This window comes from Sciurus vulgaris (genome assembly GCF_902686455.1).
Source record: "Sciurus vulgaris genome assembly, chromosome: 4".
Taxonomy (NCBI): Eukaryota; Metazoa; Chordata; class Mammalia; order Rodentia; family Sciuridae; genus Sciurus; species Sciurus vulgaris.
Window position 1 is genome coordinate 50,953,805 of NC_136464.1, and position 15,076 is coordinate 50,968,880.

Here is a 15,076-nt window from a genome sequence, read left to right on the forward strand (position 1 = left end):
ATTTTACAACAGTCGGAATATAAATATTATATATAGCACAAGATACCAAAGTAGTTTAATGAATTCATAATTTTCTGTTCACATTTATTGGAATGTGTTTTATGTTCCAAAAATTCCACTTAAAGAATAAGATACCATTCTGCTCTCTGACAACACACCAAGCCTTGGCGGACATTACAGACCAGACCTGTTCCCATGTATGGTGGCTCCATTAGCAAGCAGGGAGGCAGGCAGTCAGGACCCTGGGGTATATTTCCTCAATCTCTAGGTTAAAAAAAAAAAAAAAAAAAAAAAAAAAATATATATATATATATATATATATTATGCTTTTTGAATAAACAATTCTGGTGCTTATTTAAGTCATAGTGTTTCAAAGAGAGTACTTTTTATAGTCCCTTCCTTCTATTTCTAGAAAATTAATTGAAAAAAAAAATCTAAGTAAGAACAATAAAGATGAACTTCATGATTTTCCTGTCCTCCCCCAACTCTAACTCCCTTTGGTAAATACAGACAAAGACACTACTTGCCAGCACACAGTGGTCACTCAGGGTCTTGATTTGGGCAGCAGTTTCCCAATACATTCTGAAGAGTTCTCCCTAAATTAAAGAGTTCCAAGTTGCTTTTTCCTTTTCCTCTGTACGAGGGAATGACAGGCAGAATATTACTGCACCTCTTTTCAATTTTCCAGTGAAATATAAAGACCTTCCTCTTTAATATTTCACTAAGTTTCTCCAGCTCCCAGCGGGAGTCCATGCTGGGTAATGTTTGCTAATTACCAACAACAAAACTAGACATACAAGGCTGGTAAATTACCTGACCCTTTCCATTTTAATGAGACAACAAGGATTTCGCGAAGTGATGTTGTTTCACTGGTTAATGGTGTCAGCAATGTTGTAATTGTGGGTTGAGACACATTAGCTGAACAACCACATGTAGAAAGGGCTTTCTCTCAACAAGCCCTTTGGAGACTAGAACCATATTATCATTAAGCCTTTGTCATTTGCATGCTGCTAATCACTTACTTTATTATCCCACGTATCCATTGTCTTTCTTTAATTGCTCTTTAAATTAAAATTAAAAATAGTTCTAAAGCCCACAATGGCCAGGATAGCATCTTGATTATGAAGATAACTTCCCGAAAATGGAACAACTAGTAATATATGGCCAGGATTAGGAGAGTCCTCCCATTATGGACGGTGCTTGCAGGCCATGGGGGCCTAATTATGGTGGGTTCTCTTCCTTTAGCCCATATGTTTGTTTAATAAATGGTTATTTATGACCTTTTTGGCCATTAAAGCAACTTTGAACAAAATACATCCTTCTCTTTGGTTTGGACACTGAAGTTTCCTTCTGTGGGCACAGGAATAAAACTGAATGGAAAGACAGGGTCTGAGCTAGAGCTTGTGAAGGCATACGGAAAAATTTCTTGAATTCTTTGCTTGTTTATTCTGTAGGAGCTTATTCTTAAAATTTGGGCTCATGAAATAGACATCAGCTTGGAGTTGAAAGGGAACTTTGAGTTATCCCCGTATTATGGATGAAGAAAAGGATGAGGAACAGACAAGTTGCCATGACAATGATCACACAGTTGCAAATGAATCCCTTTGTCTGGATACTGGGCTCCTGGAGGGAGGGGTTATAAGGACTTGGGGCTACTCCTTTCCTACAGCTGGAATCTGCAATCTTCAATGAATTTATCTGTGTTTGTTGTGCAGACTCTGTGATGGGATACCGGACATTTCTTTAAAAACAACCCCATTAAAGAGTGCATTCATTCCTGGATACTGAATGACCCAACCCAGAGTTATCACAATTCCAATATTATGCATAATGCTCCATAATCAAAAGGGATTTGGGGCATTACCTTTCCCTGATTATGGATGGGAACCCCAAATATGGATTACATGTTGAACCTCTGTAAGTACTCACAGAGAGTTCCGGGTTGATCTGGGGCTAACCCCCATGCCTTTGGTTTTCTCTGTCAGCTCTACAGCTCTTGCTGTATGATAATGTTAGCACTTACAAAGTGCTTACTCTGTGCCAGGTGCTATTGTAAGAAGTTTACTGGTATCAACTTATTTAAGCTTTATGATGTAATACCCTTCCATTTTACAGATGAAGAACCAAGTTTCAGGATTTAAGTGAATTGCCCTAGGTTATAAAACTAGAGATGGAAAGAGACATGACTCAAGAGGACTGATTCAGTCCAGCTCTAAACCATGATGTTATGGCTCATTTCAGGTTGTTGCCAAAGGGTACTTAGTGATGGTGCTGTGAACAGGGTTGCTCAGAATCAAACCAGCAGCAATCAAACCCTCCTGCAGTGAAAACATCTGTGTGTGTGTGTGTGTGTGTGTGTGTGTGTGTGTGTGTGTGCATGCACATGCATTCATGCACACGTGTTGATGGCCTGACCCAAAGATCCAAGATTGCCGTTGCATATTCATCAGCCAACACAAATATATATGTAGAAAATCCTTTAACACTTTAAAGAAACAAATTAAAATGCCCTCATTGAAAGGATGATCAAATGTTTGCAACTTTGGCCACTCTCTTGGGCCAGGCATCTTGTCTCTAGAACATTCAAACACAGCTGGCTGAAAGTTGTCAGCAACAGGATTTTGCTTTTCCTGAGTTGCATGGAAATGCTTGGATCACTTGGCAAATCCATCTTTTACAGCTACTTAATTTTCTGTGCGCTTAAGATATGGATGTTTTACTTTCCTTGTGATTTTGTAGCTCTGGGTTTTGCTAAGCTGGCCATTGGTTCATACTAAACCAAACAACTGGGGCCCATTTGGCATTTGGTGTTTTAAATGTAAAAGGACATTTGAACTACATGACAAATGCTGAAAAACAAAGCCCATAGCACTGAGAACATAAAGGAACTGTTTATAATGAAAAGGTGGTTACATTTTCAGTCAATCTATCACTTTAATGAGCTCTTTGCATTTCTTTGATTAATGCTCACAAAAGGGGGAGAAAAAAATTGATGTAATGGAAACAAAATGGTATATAGTCTTGGCAACAAGAAGGGGGGATTTCTGTGTGTTTTATTAGTCTCCACGTCATATCACTGTCTTGCAATGTATATGTCTGCATGTTCCCTGGCATCGCAAACCTCTAGTTTACTGGAAATGAGATCCAGCATGAAAGAAGAGATCCTATGTTAGTGGCATAACATCCTTTGTCCTTTATGGTGTCAGCAAAAGGGAGGATCTCAGAACAGGAATTAAGAATAAATAATAATAAAGAAAAGTCTGACACAGTCTCTGCCATATTGAAATGAGGAATCCAATAGGTACAGGAAGATCAACAAGAGAAAAGAAAGGAACTTAAAAACACTTCAACATTAGCATGTAGCAATTAGCACAAAACTGGTAGTAATTCATACATTTTAATTTTTTTGTTGATGCTAGATGAGTGCTCTACCACTGAGCTACATCCCTGGCCCTAAATTCATACGTTTTAAAATAGTATGTAAAGGGAATGGAAGAGTACAAAGGAAGACAGCTGTGGGCAGTACTGCCTAAATGTGGGGAGAGAAGGTAGTTGAGGCAGGAACTGGGTGGAAAGGGAAGAGAAGGAGCAGCATTTCTGGGGTAGGCACATGTGGCTTGGTAAGAACAGGGATAAGAATCAGCTTTTGCCTCTCTTCCTCTGTATTGCAAACCATTTCTCATTGCTCTCTTTCAACTGTATGCCCAGGACTCCTTACAGCCAATGAAGGCTTAACATGAGCACCCTGAAGACTTTGCTCTGAGATTGAGTAGCTCTTATAAAAATGATGGGAGGTCCAAACAACCTGTACACCCTGAAAACTCTCCTTGGGCTCTCCTTCATCTAAAGCCTCTTTACTCTGTAACATTGGACTGGTTCATTCCTTGCTCTCCTTCATCTAAAGCCCCTTTACTCTATAACATTGGACTGGTTGGTTCCTTCCTAGAAATCCAGTCTCTCAAAATGGCCTTTGGATCCCTATAGATCAACAAGGCATGCCCATCTACCAGGTTAACCAGCTACTCTTATCCCATAGAGGCCACACAGAAGTTTCAGATTTCAGGGCATTTTTTTTTTTTTTCCTTTTTTGATTTGTTATTGTTAAATTATTTCCATTGTACAAATAAATAACAACTCATTTTAGAAAATTTAAGAACTCTTAGAAGCAAAAAGAAGAAAATACCCATCCTTTATTTTTAAAAGTTGACATATTAATCCTGTTTAATAAGTATAAACCCTTTTATCTTCAAAATTTGATGGTATATTGTTTTTTATGTCATTAAATGTTTTCTACAATATTTTTAGTGAATGTATATTGAACCATCAGTATCCTCAAATTTGACATTCATGTTGTTTTGCATTTAATGTTCTCTTTTAATAATTATGCATAAAACAACATTTTACCAAATCATTAATATAAGGGAATTATGACTGTACACATTGTTTTTTTTTTTAGTAATGAAACAGCTTAGGCCAAAGGGTAAGTAAACGTTTGAGTCACTTCATTCATATTGACAGAGTATGTTGTGTTTTTAAGGGTTAAGATGAATTAGGAGGAAGTGAAGATCAATTGGGAAATGGTGGAAACCATACTCGGCCATCATGAGCTATTGGGCAAATAAATACATTAAACCAAGTGAATATCAGGTTTCTTTCCAAATCCGTGGTTTTAGCTGTACTTGGATTGTGACTAACTTTGTTTTTTTCCTTCCTTCCTTCCTTCCATTAACCAACCCCTCTCAGAGACAAATATTAGACCAAGTTTTTTAAGTTAACTTTCAGGGTAGAGACCATCTGCTTGGAGAGATGACTCAAATATATATTTGTTTCGTGGGTGTGAGATTTGTCTAATATATCTCAGGAGGCTTAATGGGCAAATAGCTCCAGGGAATTTTTTTTCTTTCTTTTGGTTGGCTAGTTTCATTTGCTTTGGTTTGGGTCAGGCCCAAAATGCAAACTCTAAAATGGATGAGGCATTATGCCGTGGGTGGAGTTAGCTTCCCAAGGCGCTAGTCGGATACAGTCTCTAGAAAAATGTATCATTAAAATTGTCAGTGTTATTTACTGTAAAGAAAAAGAAATGGGGACAGGGTATTAACCCAGATCTCATCATTGGTCACTCACTAGTCACAACCAGTGGAAACACTTGAACAAAGATGCAGTCATGTTTCCACAGATACATATGATCCCACACACAGGAATCCTTCACCCAGAAGAACAGAGGTGTTTTTCTCGGTTACTGTACTAGTGGGGGTTTTGGGTGCAAGTGACAGAAATCCAACTCAAAAAGCCTCATGTAGTAAGGGAGTCACAGAAAGGAGCTGCTGTTGGCTTTAAAACGCACATTTGTGTCTGGGAGCTTCAGTGAAGTTGGAGTCTGCCCTGTCCTCATCACCCCTTCATTCATTTACCCTGTTTGCATTTGCCCCACAGTAGGCTGTGGACATCAGTAGCCCACTACTTATAATCTGTGACTTTGCAGCAACAACACATTAACATCTTCAACATAAGGTCCTGGAGGAACATGGACTGGCCCGTTTGAGGAGGACAGGCTCATCAAGAATGAGTCCAGGATGGTGGAGGGCCACTTTTCTGGCCCTGTGAAGTCAGACTTCTGGCTTCATGTCACCACTCCTGTGCTCAGAGTGGGAACAAGGTTGTCCCCAGACACTACCATCACTGTAGAATGGGTTCCTTATGTGGAGAAGGAGTTGAAAGAAGATGAAAACATATACCACCTCAGTTGGTAACTTCTTGTTAGCTTTGCCCCTATCTGGTTTCACTACTTTGGGGGCTAATAACTTCTCTGCTCTGAGCCTCAGTTTCTTTGCCTGGAAAATGGAGGAATTGACTAGAGGATTTCCAAAGCTCTTGTGTGTCTAACATAGAATGATTGGTAAAGAGTCACCCTTGGGTAATGGTGTGGCTTAGGTTTCACGGAATTGTCTATTTATGCTGTTTCCAAGCTCTTTCTTTATGCACTGGTATGTGCCAAGCCTCTCCACCAAGCATAGGACTATTTGGCATAAAGCGGACAACCACACTGTCAAAAATGGGCAGGAGAGTTCCCCCTTTCTTCTCGGGCATTGACCTGCAGCACACTGCTGGGTGCTATAGCCACCTCAGGCTTCTAAGTGGAAAATGGTCTCTTGGAGTAGCCTGTGGGCAGTGTCAGGAGAACCTCTCACCTTGGTAGATAATCAGTTTGGAGTGAGTAAACACAGTCAACTGCCTGATGTTCATGACTCTGAACTCCAACTTTGTGGGAAACCAATGAAAACTACTATGAAAAAAAAAATTGCAAGGTAAAACTGAGGTTTTTCCTTTGACCAGATTTCTCTTATAGTCTTTTCCCCAAAAGACTGTGGATGTATGGATTTCCCCCCTCCTAGTTAGAAAGCAATGGAATTTTCTTTACTTGAGCTGCTGAAGAATTTGTTGGAATACATAGTGCAAAAATGACTGCTGTGGCTATTACTAGAGTTACTCAGGGGAGCTATTCAGATGCCTCATTTATTGGAGCTTAATAGATTAAAAGTCCAAATTGAGTCTCATGATATAAGCCTAATCAAGTTCTAATCTGCATAATTTTCCCATAAGCAGCAATGGGAAATTTGGATAATTTATGTTTCAGCAGTTGCCAATCATGTGTTAAATAGCATTGTTGCATTTACTTATCAAAATATTTTTATTGATCTTCACTTCATCTGACATTTGGCTTTGCCCCCCCCCCCCCCCGGCATTAACAGGAAATTTGATTCATCTCCTAGATGATGTAATATGAGATGTTTCTCTTGATTTTAACATGTCTTTATAGATCATTTTTAACGGTGATCTTTCCCTTTTACAACTTCATATTGAATACCTGTCTCAGCAAACCTAGATGACTGGGCCTAATTTATCTCCCTAGTTTAGCATAGCATATGGATTTCTAACCATCATTTATATGCACACAATAAAAGATAATTTGGCTCGCCATTTCAACCAATTCCTTCACGTTAAACCTATGGGGGTGGAGGAAGCACTTACCTTCATTTCTCCATCTACTCCAGGGGAGGTGATGGATAAGAGTTTCCATCTCCCTCTCCCCCTGAAAAGGCTTGGGGACTTAACCAGGGAAGATTTAGAAAGTACTTTGTGTTTCCCCCATGGAAAAGTGCCGTAATAAAGCATTTATTATATGTACTGAGTTCTTCCTGCTGCTACACTGAAGCAAGTTAAGCCTAACTACAATGGGTCCCAGTTGTTGTCTGCTGTTGTTTAAAAGTGGAAACAATAAAAAAGCAAGACTGACTGGCTCAGGCCTCAAACTTGCTTGCCAGGGTTGCTACCTGAGAAGGAGAGACCATCCTTACAAGTAGGGGGTACACCGTGTGTGGTTTGGTGACCCGTGGACTCTTACATCAGACTGCTGGGCCACAGCTCCCAGACCTGCCACTCAGCAATTGGGTATGTCTGAGCAAGCTATTGGATTGTTCTGTTTCTTATTTTCCTTCTACAAAATGGAAACATTAACAGTCCCTCAACTCCTAGGGTTGTGATGAGGAATAAAGAAGGTAGGTCAGGGGAGAAACCTCAGTACAGTCTGGCACATAGTAAGCAGCAGTATGTGTTGGTGTTGTAGCTTGGAAGATACCTTGGAGCTAGTGTGCTGGATTCAAACCTGAGGTCTGGTACCCAGATGTGTGTTCCTGGGCAAGTTGCTTGCCTTCTCTCTGATTCAGTTTCCTCACCTGCTAAATAATAATATCTACTTAGGAGAGTTTTGAGAACTAAAGTTATTATGTGAACATAGTTGACTCTCAATAAATATCAACTGCTATTATTTTTTTTTTTTTCCCTTGAGATTCTATTTCAGTCCCCCTTCTTCTTTCTTGGTTATTTTAATCAGTCTAACCCTAGGGCATTCCTGACTTTGCTTGGCATTCTGTAGTACTAGGACACTTAGTGTTTGTCACTTTCTAATACACTTACAACTACCTTGCCCTAGAGGTCTGTTCTAGTCCTTGTCTCTGGTGGAGCGTCTCTGAGCTGTAGTCTTCTCCACTTGTAACCGTATGGTTGCTCTTAGATGCTGAATATATGATTCATGCATGCATACAGCAGAAGTCCAAAACAGCTTATTTTTTAAAATGAAGACTTAGCAATCTCCTTATTATTGAAAAACATTTTAGGAGTTGAGGAGGTAAGGAGAAAAGTGTGTGCTTTCACATAGCTAAAGGAGATGGGAGATTCCATCTAGAAAACAAGTTCTGGAGAGATTCTGTGGCTGCTATAAATGAAGAACCTTTCTTACATGAAAACTGGCCAGTAGTGTTCTTATATACCTAAAGAAAATCCTAGCCTTCCCCATTTGCAGACTCCTTCTTCCTTAGATATTTTGGACTGAATGTTTATCAGAGGATGAATCTGATTATTTATACCAAAACATGACCCCAGTGCTTCTTGCCTTCTCATTAATTTTCCAAGATTTGCTCATTGTGAAAATCCTTTTTTAAAAATATAAAAGGCCAGGCATAGTGGTACACACCTGTCATCTCAGCAGCTCTGAAAGCTGAGGCAGAAGGATTACAAGTTCAAAGCCAACCTCAGCAACTTAGTGAGACACCGTCTCAAAATTAAAAATAAAAAGAGCTGGGGGCTGGGGTTGTGGCTCAGTGGTAGAGTGATTGCCTAGCATGCTTGAGACTCTGGGTTAGATCCTCAGCACCACATAAAAATAAAATAAAGGTATTGTGTCCAGCTACAAGTAAAACAAACTATTAAAAAAAGAGCTGGGGATATGACTCAGTATTTAAGCTCCCTTGGGTTCAATCCCTGGTACCAAATACACACACACATACACGCATATACATATATATATATATGTATTTATAAAAAATTATATATATATATATATATATATATATGCACAAATATTTACTATGTACCTGGGAACATGTTAGTGTTGGTAGCCAGCATCTTTGAGTACTTGCTTCATATCAGACCTTTAATATTTTATTTTAGCCTTAAAATGTGCCCTACGTAGGGGATACTTCTTGTTTGTTTATAGGTGAAGAATCTGAGGCTCAGAGAGAATCTGTACAGTGCTTACAATTACATGGCTAAGACGTGGGTAATCCAGAATTTGAACCCAAGACATCTGACTTCAAGCCCATGCTCTTGACCATCCCACTCTTATTTCTTCTCTACGTGCCAGGCATTTTGCAGAGAATCTGGAAGTTCAGAGAAATGGGAAACTGAGTCTCTGGCCTATAGAATGAGAATATGTGGTTTGAGGTCGTGGTGGTGAAGGCATCTATGCTTGATGCCAAATAACAGAACAAGTAGCAGATGCCTATCACATCTGTCACTAAAGCCTGGAAAGGGGAGCAGCTTCCACTTGAAGGAGATAAGGCGGTCTTTGGAAGTCATTTTTAGTGCAAAATTTGCCTCCCTTGGCCATGCCCAACAGACGGCAATGGGAACACATTGGAAGAATCAGAAGCCCCATATCAGTGAGAGCTGGAGCTATAGATCTATTAAACTTGAGGGTTTTTTTTTTTTTTTTTCTCTGTTGAGAACTTCTTACTTTCTCTAATGCTGATATTCTTAGTCATTTCTCTTGGCAAAATAAAGGGTTGTTTCTAAAATTAATTGCCCAAGTGTTAGTTTACTAACTAATGGAGGGAGAGTTTCCTGGATTCACTGTTCCCTAGCTGTAGATCCCTGGAGTGCACTCCATGCTCCAGTTCTCTCAAGCACTGCTTTCATGGAGACTCAAAATACAACCAAAGATGTGTCCACTGCTGTCACAGTAAAAGGGTGGGGAGTCAGATAATCAGAGGCCTGGACACAATTGAGACCAGCCCCTTTGTCAATGGAGAAGATACCATGATTTTGCATCAAAGGCCAGATTGCCTCCTCCCTTTAGATGGAAGGTACCTGAGTTTTCTTTCTCTCCAAGGTTACTTAGGGAATCTGAGAGAGTCCTGACACTTCAGATCAGAATTATCGCATATGAAGGCCCCCAAGGAAAAAAAAATAATGTTAGTAAATTCTGTTCATCGTTAACAAAACTCTGCATGAGAGAAAAAGGGAAAATCTATTTTTTATTGTGCTGTTATTGTCTTTTGATTTTAAAAACATGTTATTAGAAAAGTAGAAATATAAGCCAATCCATTACTATTGCTGAAGTTTTCTTGCCAATAAAAGCACCCTGCTCTTGGGTCATGTATGGGGAGAGACAGACCTTCAATGGAGGGATATCTTTGGACACCCACCATGGTTTGTCAGTTGCAGATGCTAATGGAACCAGGCTTGGTGACTGAAGGGGAAAATGGAATATGAAAGCAAAATGAAAGAGGCCTATGAAGCAAGCATGTCATTTCTAAATGAAGGTTTCATGCAAAGGAATTGAGTCTTTTCACAGCTGAAAATGGAATCTTTAAATAAGATAAAATAAAAGGATGCTTTGGCTTGTTGCATATTCTGTAATGAAATACAGTTTTCCTAATACCGTGTGACCTGCATTTCTCCCTGCTCTATGGGTGCTATTCCTTGACGTACAAACCCGTATTTTCTCAAGTCAGCATTTGATGATGGATGTCAAAATACAGGCCATGTATTATGCATATAGCATTACCGATTTAAGGTGTTTACTTGTCAAGTTGAAGAAATTCAAAAACGTCACATCCACTGAATCTGCACAGCTGTCACTTGCAGTTTTTCATGCTTTTGAATGAAACTTCTGATGAAAACAGTTTAGTTTTCCCCTTCACTATTCTAGGGGAAGAAAACAGCTAGCATTTAGAATGCATGTTCTTGGTTATGAGGTTGGCTGAAAAACACACCTTCCAAAGTTCAGGAAGATGGACACTATACTGTCATTCAAAATGACCCTGTTCACAGCATATTAGTCTAAAGAATAAGATTAAGTGCAATTAGGGAATGGATACTAAATAAAATTTTTCTTCCTGAAAGTTTGGCACTTGATAGGAAATTGATACACAAGAAAACAGCACATAAAAAAGTTCTTTTATATTTTCCGGGCATTTCATGCATATGTACCTCCTCCAAACAACAGGCAATTATTGAGCACCTGTCATTTTTGTTCCCGATTCACGCATAGCCAAAATGCCAGATTCAGCCCAATCCTGTCACATTACTGGAGAGTGAGTCAGAAATCTGGTCACGTAATCTATTTGAGTTTTATCCCTGGAAATGTAGCAAATGACTTTGTACCTATAAGTCCCTAATTCATGGATAAGTATATGTGGTAATCCACCAAGGACAAAATGAAACCAAAGTCAATGTGAACATATGCCTGTCTCCCCAGGTAGGGTAACAAATCATGTCTCATATCCAAGTGGAAAAATAAATTTTCAACAGGTGAATGTATGAGGCAAGTAAATTTCTTGTGTTTATAGTTCTCTATGGATGTCCTTTGAGGTAGTCACTGGGCTTATCTGAGATCCTTTCTTATTCTAACTAAATCTGAAGTTCTGATTGATCCAAGCTCATGTACTCAGGTCTTGGGCCTGAGACCCAAGGAAGCCCAAACTGCAAAACCATAAACCAAGCCAACCAAGCCGTCTGATTCCTAGGTTTCCTGTGCCCACATCTGCCTTATGATGTTGGTGTTAGACCCTCTGAGAAATTCAGTGGATCTGCAGTAAACAAATGGCAAGTATATCAGTCAGGAGGATTTTAGAAAATTCCTTCTCAATTTGGCTTAAACAAAAGTAATTTATTTTACTTTGTGCCTATGTGTGTAAAAATCTTATTATTATTACACAGTGTGTGTAAGCATGTGAAAAAGAGAAACAGAAAGAAAAGGGAAACTGGGTGTGTGTTTGAAATCTCATATATTAAGAAATTGAGTTAGGGTGATTCCAGGGTAATTACCTCAGGAACTCAAAGACAGTTCTATTACTCATTTCAGCCAATATCATGAAGTTACTTTGGTATTCAGCAGGTGTTCATCCTAGTTGCAAGATCCAGGAACTGGAGGCAGTTAAAATGGTGTCCAGTATATTAAAAGAAAATCTCTTCTTTTTAAGAGCAAGGAAGCAATTCTTTAAAGGCCCAGTGAAGATTTCCTTCACCTTCCATTGGCCAGAACTGTGTCAAAACCTGAGTCAATCACTCACTGGCAGGAGGATAAGCAGTCACTTGGTTTAAGATAACAGGATAGGTTAGGTTGTGCTGGGGTTATGAAAACAGTAACAAACAAGTTGCAGTGGTTTAAAACAACCCAGCTTTGTTTTTCCCTTGGACAGAATGCTTTGTGGGTCTGGGCAACTGTCCAGGGTTGCTGTCTGGACTTGACCTCCATAGTAACCTGTGCCCCCACAGTTGCCGTGGCCTGAGAATAGAAAGACTGCAAGTCAAATACTTGTACCAGAAGTGATCTGCATTGCTCTGTTCACTTGTCATGGGCCAGAGCCTTTCATATGTCATATGATTCTCTCTAATTCCAAGGGGAGAGAGATCAATCTTTCTATGTACCAGAAAGGAGAGGGGATTGAAATCTGTAAGCAGGACAAATCATTAGTGTAGTCTGGATTTTTAGTGAACAATCAAAGTGACTTAGAATTATTTACAATGGTTTCTTACTTTGTCCTTCTAAAATATTACCCTTCCAAGTTTTTCCAGGGAGTGCAAATTGTTGACCTGTAAGTAAGGCATAAGCTATGTTTTGGGGGTTGTATATGTAAACTGTACTCTCATTATTTCCAAATTTTCCACTTCTCTGATTTTTCTTCCTCCTCTTTTTGCTTGCCACTAGGATTCACACCTCCAGGAATGGACAGGTCCTCTCCAGATAACAGCCCAGTGCACGGGATGTTACGCCAGCCTTCCATCACCACTGGGGTCAACATCCCCATCATCACTGAACTAGGTGGGGATCGTTGTCACCTCTAGGGGGAAGTTTTTTGTCCTTTCTTCCAGACCACTCAGGATATAAGGATGTTGGCCTGCCTTTTACCCTTTCCAGCTTCTTAATGGGTTTTGTGGCTGGGTGGTTGGAGAGGGACAGGGGTAGAAATATGGCAGATTACCTGAAGGAAAATCTGATCTATCTTTCCTCTGAGATGAATAGATGATTTCCTTCATGCTGTTCACTGTTTTCAAAGGAGCATGAGATGACAGCTTTGAGATCAGGGCATATATTTGGGAAGGGGGAAGAAAGGAGGAAAGATTTACTCTCGGAATTCTTTCTCATAAATTTTCACTAGAAGCACCTCTTTTGAGCATTCTGTCTCTAAAGCTTCCAAAATCAGAACCCTCCTATGATGCAACTCTGCATTTGACCTATCCTAGTTGAACATCTCAACCAAAAACCGTTTGCAGAAAATGGTCACTCCAGTTCAAAAGATGATGGGATTTTGAGGGGGGCCATAGTCATTGGCCAATGGAATCCCACTTCTAACCTTTCCATGGCAGGTCCCTGCTACCATTTGTAATTTTGCAAAACTTAGGGGAGTGGCTCTTCCTCTAAGACAAATGCAAACTGTCCATGGTCCTGGGTCCCTTTGCTTTAGAATGTTTCCTCTGTTATTCCCTCACTCTTTTCTTTTTCTGTACTTTCCTCCACTCCCTTTCCCTATCCCTTAAATGCCGTATCCAATTAGCTAAACCGGGCAAGTTGCCTTTGGTATCAGTCAATCAGGAAAAAAACAGTGGAACGCACATTCTAATGATAACTGAACTGGGTAAGAAGCGCTGTTTTCCTTGACATCAGTATCTCCTTTTGTTCTGTTCGTGGTGTTTCCAACTATCATTGGCTTGTTTTTTATTTCACTGGCTGTAACAGAAAGGCTACCCCATGGCACTGCTTTGAATGTGTTTTATTTGTGGCTCTGGTTGGAATCGACTGTCTTGTTCTGGCCTTTCTTAATGATTTTTTTCCCCACACAGCATCAGTAAACCTTTGATCACACCCATCTGACCTGGCAGTTGTTTCCAAAGCATTTTTGCTCTAATTCATTTTCTGTGGCCCAAGCCTTTTTATTTTCTACCCCCACATGTGCCCCTGTTCTCCTGCCTTCTCCCTATCTTCCTCTTCCAACACTCTGTCAGTTTGACTGACACATCTTCATAGCTCTCAGAGGAAGTCAAAGGAGAAATATAAAAATTTTAAGATAAGAAACCTAAGACAGTGCTTCCCTCCAGCTGTTTATTTTCCTTTATTCTGACTTTATTTGCCTTTTTTCCCCTACTAGGCCCTTTCTCAGAAGCTCTGGTTCTGAAGCCATAAAAGCAGCTGGTTCCTAGGGGACCCTTCCTTACTAAAGCCAGATTTCAAGAAGGGTGCAGAAAAGGAGGTTAGCGACCCAGCACTCTGATCCCACCCTCCTGGCCCCAGAGCCCTCTCTGGGAGGTTCACGGTGAATTCATCCAGAAGATAAAGGCCTCTGGTCATGACTGCATTTGTCAAGCCCTTCCACAGTTGCCCATGACTTGGTTAATAACTCCATGAAGGGCACCCATCAGCAGCAGGTCTCAGAACTGGGGATTGATCTTCTAAATAGAGACAGGGAAAGTGCCACTCGGCAGAGGAGTCGATGGAGAGGTGGGAGCACCTGCCTTCAGATGACTCACAAAAGAAATGTACACTCCGTTTTCTTGGCCCCAAAATATATTTCAAAATAAGAGAGTAAGGCTTTTAACACAGTAATCTTGTTTGTGAGGTGTCTAGAAACCAGGGAATAAATTGTCCACCATTCAGCACTGCATTATTAGAGACGTAGCTATTTATCAGGCCAAATTCACTCAGGTCAAGGAGTACCACACTATTTTCTGTTTCCAACCATAGGAAAGGTGTCTTTTTCATGTTTAGCGTACTTGGCTAAAAGCCTAGGTTTCTAGATTGCTCTTTTCAGAACGGAAGGGCCATAAGAGACTCCAAGAGCTCATGTGGCCCAGATTTCTGGTTGGAAAATTCATTCAGACATTTCCATCTCAGCAGCAACATTTCAAAAACATCAGTGCCAGAAATTTCTCTTTCTCTTTGGCCTTCACATGCTGCTAACTAGTGGGATATCCTGATTTGTGATTAGTGGAAGAGAAAAGAAAAAGTTTTGTGCTGTAA

The 15,076-nt window shown here is 40.0% G+C and overlaps 1 protein-coding gene across 12 annotated transcripts in view; it reads left to right on the forward strand.

Moving 5' to 3' along the window:
• KCNMA1 (potassium calcium-activated channel subfamily M alpha 1) overlaps nt 1-15,076 on the forward strand; it is a 710,543-nt gene that overhangs the window by 663,989 nt on the left and 31,478 nt on the right. For 7 of the 12 annotated variants that reach the window (XM_079138797.1, XM_079138801.1, XM_079138802.1 and 4 more), the window contains one exon: nt 12,770-12,883. In XM_079138797.1, coding sequence (XP_078994923.1) covers nt 12,770-12,883 — 114 coding nt within the window. Of the gene's footprint in view, nt 1-12,769; nt 12,884-13,616; nt 13,698-15,076 lie in introns of all 12 variants that reach the window. The other 5 variants (XM_079138788.1, XM_079138796.1, XM_079138798.1 and 2 more) reach the window with 1 other exon arrangement.